The sequence below is a fragment of the Lolium rigidum genome, chromosome 1, assembly GCF_022539505.1.
Source record: "Lolium rigidum isolate FL_2022 chromosome 1, APGP_CSIRO_Lrig_0.1, whole genome shotgun sequence".
NCBI classification, from domain to species: domain Eukaryota; kingdom Viridiplantae; phylum Streptophyta; class Magnoliopsida; order Poales; family Poaceae; genus Lolium; species Lolium rigidum.
In genome coordinates this window covers 37,125,167-37,132,030 of record NC_061508.1, presented here as the reverse complement: position 1 = coordinate 37,132,030, position 6,864 = coordinate 37,125,167, and the positions used below count along the sequence as shown (strand labels likewise).

Genomic DNA, 6,864 nt, shown 5'->3' with positions numbered 1-6,864 from the left:
TGAACCAAGTACTCTCTGTCTGCTTCGGGTATGTGTTGTAGCCTTGATCTTCCTCTGTTCCGAGCCTCCCTGTGGCTATCACCCGAAATTCTAGACTGTCCACTTAGATCTGCCCTTCTCTGCTTGGATGCGAAGGCTGCCGCCTTTCTCTTGTTCAACTCAGGTATCTGTTTTTCTATTTCTCGGGCGGTTCGTGCGAGCATATATTGATAAGCTTGCGGTTCTTGAGCTGTAAGCTGTTGTCGTCATTGGTTACGAACCATCTATGGCTTTTGCCGCTCTATCCCGAGCTGCCTGTGGAAGTTGGACTCGACGCGTGGTGTGGGCCCGACATATTTAGTGCCCATACCTCTCCTTAGATCCGAGGGATCGACAAAAGGATTTCCCAATTGGTCGAAAGCCTCCGATGTTTCCTCTTGATCTTCGATAGCATAAATCGATGATATTTTGTACTCGGATCTATGTTGGGTTCGGTGACATCATTGTTGAGATTGATGAAGACCTTGCCCATTGTGAGAGATTTGTCGACGAAGTCGTAGCTGTCGACATCGCTTGAGCCATCGCTATATATGAGTCCGCGAGATGACCCAAACGATGCGTTGTCTGAAGATTTTGGCGAGTTTCTCTCTTGCTCGATGCCGACGTAGCGTGTTGCCGAAGTTTCTTCTTCCGACTCGAGTTGATGATGCATAGCTTGAAAATTCAGAATCGACCGCCGACGATCCCGACGAAATCGGAATTTCGACACGATACGATCCTTCCTTCTCGACGCGAAAGTGGAACCTTCCGAACGTCATCTCCAAGGGCTCCGCCAGATACGCATATGCATCCAAACGGGAGGGTGGGTGAGGAACAAAATCAACGGGACCGATAGCGATCCGTTTACCTCGATCCATAGTGTTGCTTCCGGTTGACGATGTCGAAGATCTTGAACGTGCCATCGAGATCGGATCCTTACGCCTCTAATTCCCACGGACGGCGCCAATTGACAAGGGATTAACTTGTCAATGCCTATGGATTGTAGGCTAGGGTTTAGTTAGAAGTAGAGGGCAAGTAGATCTCGAAGGTTTCAGCTGAAAAGTACTCGACGAATATGAAAACTAGGGTTTGCGGACAATGATTCGATGATCTTCTCGTCCCTCGACCCCCTTTATATAGGTGGAGCCGAGGGATTCGTGCTATACAAGGATTACAGAGTCCGGGACGGTTTCTAACTCATCCCGCCAGATTACAAATAACACTTTCTATTACAACTCTATCTTTTCCTTAACTACATCTTGGGCTCTCGAGTCTTCTTATTCTTTGGGTAGTGGGCCTTCAATAAACCCCGGGTACTATATTAGGCAGGCCCATTTGGGATGCCTATGTCAGTGAAGCTTCAGGTTCTGCACCAGCTCCACCACGCAGCAACAGAAGCAACAACACCACCACCACCACCACCACTACCTCCACCAAAACGCTTCCACGAGCTAACCCATCTATAGATCGGGTGTTTCTACTGCATTTGGTTGTGAAATAACAAACAAACGGATAGCAAATCCCTGTTAAATGGGAGAAAATGGCAGCATAGTTGCAAGGAAAATGAGAGAGAACTGAGAGGAAATTAGGAGGAAGAAGAAGGAAGCGAGGGCGTTGGCAGGGCCTCAGACCAATTTAAATTCGGCGAGCCATTAATTAGGAAGAGTTTCCCGATATGTTGCATCCGCACGCCTTTTCGGGGTGGCGATTCCCGACGGCCGATACCGACCACTCGGGGAACAGGAGCCCGACATCTGCGAAGAAGTCCTCGGAATCACGGCCTATCGGGTATCGTTGCCCCAATTTCTTCCTCTCGGGAAATGGCACCCAAACGGTGTATTATTTGTGGAATTTGTAAAAAAAAACAAGCATTATTTTCTTAAAATAAGTAAGAAAATGTATTATTAATTTTTTTGCATGCATACAATATGAAAATAAATTTCAAGACAATTGTAGTAATATTTTGATGATATTATAGATATAGATATTTTTTTCATACACGTTATTAAAGTTTATAAAGTTTGATTTTGGCCAAAACTAGTAGCCAAGCTAATATAGAAAGGAGGAACTAACGGATAGTCAAGCATGCATGTATGATCTCAGAGAAGAGCGTTGTATACACGCGCTGGATCCAAAGCTGCAGATCTACCATTAATGCAGTCAACTTGAAAAAATAATCAAAATGTTTTTTAAGCGCGCAAGTGGAGAAGTACTCGTATATGGAAATCTCACAGCGTGGTTGGTGCGGGGACGCGATTTTTCTAACGGAACCGGTAACTACCGGTGAAGCATCCGCGGTTCGCTCGTCCCTCGCGATTCGGGGTTGAAAGCGTCGTATTTTTCTTTCTGGTTTCGTATTTCATGCTGCTTGTACCGAACAGTTCTGATATACGTATAGAATACGTGGCTGGTCCACTTGATACACTAAATATCAACGCGCAGACCATCCCCTGAATCTCTCTCTTCTCTCTCTCTCAATCTAGATCGAGGAAAAACTCCACTGCAGCTATGTGACGGCGGCCAGACCAGGAAGCTCGAGTTGGCGGCCCGCGGCCGGAACAGGAAGCTCGAGTTTGCGGGCCAAGACGGCGTTCAGAACCGCGGCAAGGCTGCGCCTAGAACGGCGGCGGCATGCATGAGCGACGGCTCGAGCTTGTAGCGCAGAGCCTCCGCTTGCAAGAGGCCTCGCCCGGAACGGAGCAGAGGTTTGCAGCCTGGACGGCGGCGCCGCGCACCAGCACGAGTCCGTTCTCAATCTCTGACTGCTCCACCGCCCCCTTCTTCGTCTGCTAGCGCCGGTGCAGCGCGTCATGGCTGCAAGGCTTCCAGCGGCAGCGCAGCGCCTTGCCTTCTCGTCGACATAGTTTTAAAAACCGGACCGGACCGGTGGTCCAACCGGAAAAAACCGGAACCGACGCCTCCATTGGTCTGTTAAGCGCACTGCACCGGACAAGGAAGCAAACCGGACTTTTTGCGGTTGAACCGCCGGTTTTCACCTAAACCAGAGGAAACCGGAGACTGGTCCAACCGGTCACACAGAATTCATATGCTCGCGAATAGAAAAATTATGTGTGGACACTGTGATTCGAACACAGGACGTGGAGTTAGAGTGCACGCGCTGTTCTTGTACGTGGTGACCATCTATTCAATGCTACTTTTGTGATTACAATACTGAAGTTAACCTATTTGATATAATATTTCTCTATTATATAACTAAAAATAATAAAAAAAATCAATTACCGATTCAGCTATTGAACCGAGCGGACCAGCGGTTGGACCAGTGAACCTTGAACCGAGAGCCTAGCTGGTTCGGTCACCGGTCCGGTTTTTAAAACTATGCTCGTCGAGAGCCACCGGAGGAAGACGAAGTTGTTCATGTGCAGGCTAGGTTTGGGATTTATGTTCTCCATCTAGGGATAATATTCTTTCTATCTGATTGGATGAGTGATTTTGGTGGTGGCTATATTTGATTTGATCTGAATTTTAGTCTTTTATTCCTGTCAAATCTACTACATTCTTCCCCACTCTAGTTTTATTTTTGATACATTTGTGTGATGGCTCAGATTGAGAAATCGTTTCCAAATCGAATAATCCCTTGATTGAGAAGTTTTTTTTGGTGGTTGCTAATCCATCTGAATGTACTTTTTTGTCTGCCATAAGAATTTTGAAACGAATTGTATGTCTAATTCTCTGTACAATTGTGAAACATTTGTGGTGCAAGGAAATGGTGATCTAACCAATATGGATTGTAAACAGATGTCTCCAATATCAAAATAGTGTATCCTATACTTGTTGATATAATACCCATATCTGCAGTAAATAAAATTGTTTTCTAAAACGACATTGGCTATATATTTTGTATGACCCAGTTTTCAGTAATATATGAAATATGTCATTCTCTTCAATGCCAAAATAATATTACTGAGCCCAGACTAGAATCATATCTTGTCTGTTTTATTGGAATTGACTAACGGAATACAATGAAAATATTATAATTTTCTCCACCGAAACTGGAAAATTTGGGTAAATGTGAGATATTTCATTGCAATATTTGCCAACTTATTTTCAAACCTATCCGATATTTGAAACGTCATTTCAAAATCGTAGAAACTAAAGCTTGTTAAAATTTACTACAAATCATGCGGTGACATCAAGTATATTTCATCAAGATTTCACACATTTAAAAAGTTTAGCCATGTTTTGAAAATACCTCTTTCGAATCTATTCAAAATTATTGATTTTCTTGTGCATTTTCAGACCAATAAAATATCACAGAAAAAAATCATACACTTTATATCTAATAGTAGAAAATTTTGTTTCTAAAATGTAATTGAGTCAAATTTGGTATCGCCCAATTTGTGTTAATGTATGAGATATATATGATAGATCTTTTGATACGAAAATGTTAATGAATCCATACTTGGGGCACATCTTCTTCATTTTATTTTAATTAGATCACAAAAAAAGCTAAAATATTTTGATTCCATTTTTCAAAAATGAATTGAAACTGATTTGAAAAACAAAGAATGCTAATTGGAATATATGTGAACCGATGTGATATTCGAAATATTATTTAAGAATTATACAAATTAAATCTATTTTAAATTACTATAAATCATGAATTTAATTATTACTATTCATTAGGAAATAATTTTTTTTAGCACTTCTCATCGCCAGGGGCTGACCGCTGGTAGATTCTCTGAGGCGAGGAAGGAAAGCAAAGCACTTGTTGCCACAGAACCAACATCGTGGTGGGCCAGAGAAAAGTGATGGGTGGTGGGTCCAGGATTGTAATACAACGGAGTAAAGAATGAAAAGCAGCCAATACCAGAGAATACTATTGGGGTACATGAGGAGGTGGCGCACGTGGATTGGACCAAGAGACTCCGGTAGGAACCGGATCCGCTAGAAGTGACTTTCCCGGTTGGTGCGCTCAAGCCCACACTGTCACACTTGACAACCGATGAAGTCATGTAGCGCGATGAGCATGGAGAGTGATGATGCCCCTAAAGACAGGCACTCTGTTGGCCAAGGCAGCGGCGGCGTAAGCTTGCTCCGGCCACCGCGGATATTCTGCCTCACGATGCTCTCGATCATGTTCTGGACTCTGATATTCTACTTCATCTCCAGCATGCAAGGCGACATGGCGTCTCTTCTCCTCAAGCCCTCAGCCTTCTCCCTTCCGCCCTTCCGCTTTGGCCGGGACCGGTGCGTCGGCCGGTACATCTACATGTACGACCTGCCGCCACGGTTCAACGCCGACATCGCCCGCGAATGCAGCAAGTTCGCGGCAGGCGTCGACATGTGCAAGTACACGGCGAACGACGGGTTCGGCCCCCCGCTCCCGCCCGGCGACTCCCTGCCAGAGAAGGGAGCCTACGACACCGACCAGTACGTGCTGGAGTTGATCTACCACTCTCGGATGAGGCGGTACGAGTGCCTCACCACCGACCCCTCCATCGCCGCCGCAGTGTACGTGCCGTTCTACACCGGGTTTGACGCGGCACTGAACTTGTGGAGGAGCAACCTTTCGGCCCGTGACGCCCTGCCGCTGGACATGGTGGAGTGGCTCGTGCGGCGGCCCGAGTGGCGCGCCATGGGGGGCCGCGACCACTTCCTGGTCGCCGGACGGGGCACATGGGATTTCGTCCGCGGCGAAGGCGGCGGCTGGGGCAGCGCCTTCATGACGTACCCGGCCGTCCGCAACATGACGGTGCTCACCATCGAGGCTAGCCCCTGGCTCGGCAACGACTTCGGCGTGCCGTTCCCGTCACACTTCCACCCTTCTTCCGACGACGACGTGCTTAGCTGGCAGGACCGCATGCGCCGGCAGGAGCGCAGGTGGCTCTGGGGTTTCGCCGGCGGGTCGCGCCCCGACAGCAAGAGAACGGTGCGCGCCCAGATCATAGAGCAGTGCGGCAATTCGAGCAGCTGCACGATGTTCGCCAGCACGACGGGCGTCCACAACTCGCCGGACGGGATCATGGGGCTGCTGGAGAGCGCCGAGTTCTGCATCGAGCCGTGCGGCGACTCCTACACCCGCAAGTCCACCTTCGATGCCATCCTCGCCGGCTGCATCCCGGTCTTCTTCCACCCGATCTCCGCCTACACCCAGTACACGTGGTACCTGCCCAGGGACTACAGGAGCTACTCGGTGTTCATCCCCCAGGACGATGTGGCCAAACGGAACGCCAGCATCGAGGAGACGCTGAGGCAAATACCGCCGGCGAAGGTGGCTCGGATGCGAGAGGAGGTGATCCGGCTCATACCGAGGGTGATGTACAGGGACCCGGCGGCGATGGGCGTGAAATTCAAGGACGCATTCGATGTCGCTGTGGACGCCGTCATCGACAGGGTGGCGAAGCGCCGGCGCGCCGCGGCCGAGGGACGCGAGTACCAGGACAGCGTTGACGGACAGCATAGTTGGAAGTACGATTTGTTCGAGCCTGGTCACAAGGATATAGGCCCGCACGAGTTTGATCCATATATATGATACTCAGATACTGTATAAGGTTTATCGGAAGGATTGGGCTTTGGGCCTTTCGTATTTTTTGCTGTCGGAAATTAAAGCTTTTCCGATAAATTCGGCCTTGCTCCGCGGGGCAGATGGATGCCCGAAGAAGTCTATTTTTGAACGCATATTTACTCGGGTATATTATCCTTCAAAAGAAAAAAGAACTGTGGCGGAGGGGCTGGTACGGGTAGTGGTGAATTAATTGGGAGAGACATCTCAAGAGGAGGACGGAGATAGGGATTAGAGGATCGAACCAACCGCTGTCGAAACGATAATTGTCATGGGCATTCGTCGCACTCGATCGGACGGATGAGAATTGAGGGCTCGGATGA

The 6,864-nt window shown here is 48.0% G+C and overlaps 1 protein-coding gene across 1 annotated transcript; it reads left to right on the top strand.

Moving 5' to 3' along the window:
- The first annotated feature begins 4,999 nt into the window (after positions 1 to 4,999).
- LOC124706734 (xyloglucan galactosyltransferase KATAMARI1 homolog) lies at positions 5,000 to 6,511 on the top strand. Its single transcript, XM_047238405.1, has one exon. It carries the CDS (start codon positions 5,000 to 5,002, stop codon positions 6,509 to 6,511), a length of 1,512 nt encoding a protein of 503 aa, XP_047094361.1.
- The last annotated feature ends 353 nt before the right edge of the window (positions 6,512 to 6,864 follow it).

Bases quoted from the DNA above. Each gene is read 5' to 3' on its own strand.
- LOC124706734 (XM_047238405.1), top strand. From the start codon at position 5,000: ATGAGCATGGAGAGTGATGATGCCCCTAAAGACAGGCACTCTGTTGGC.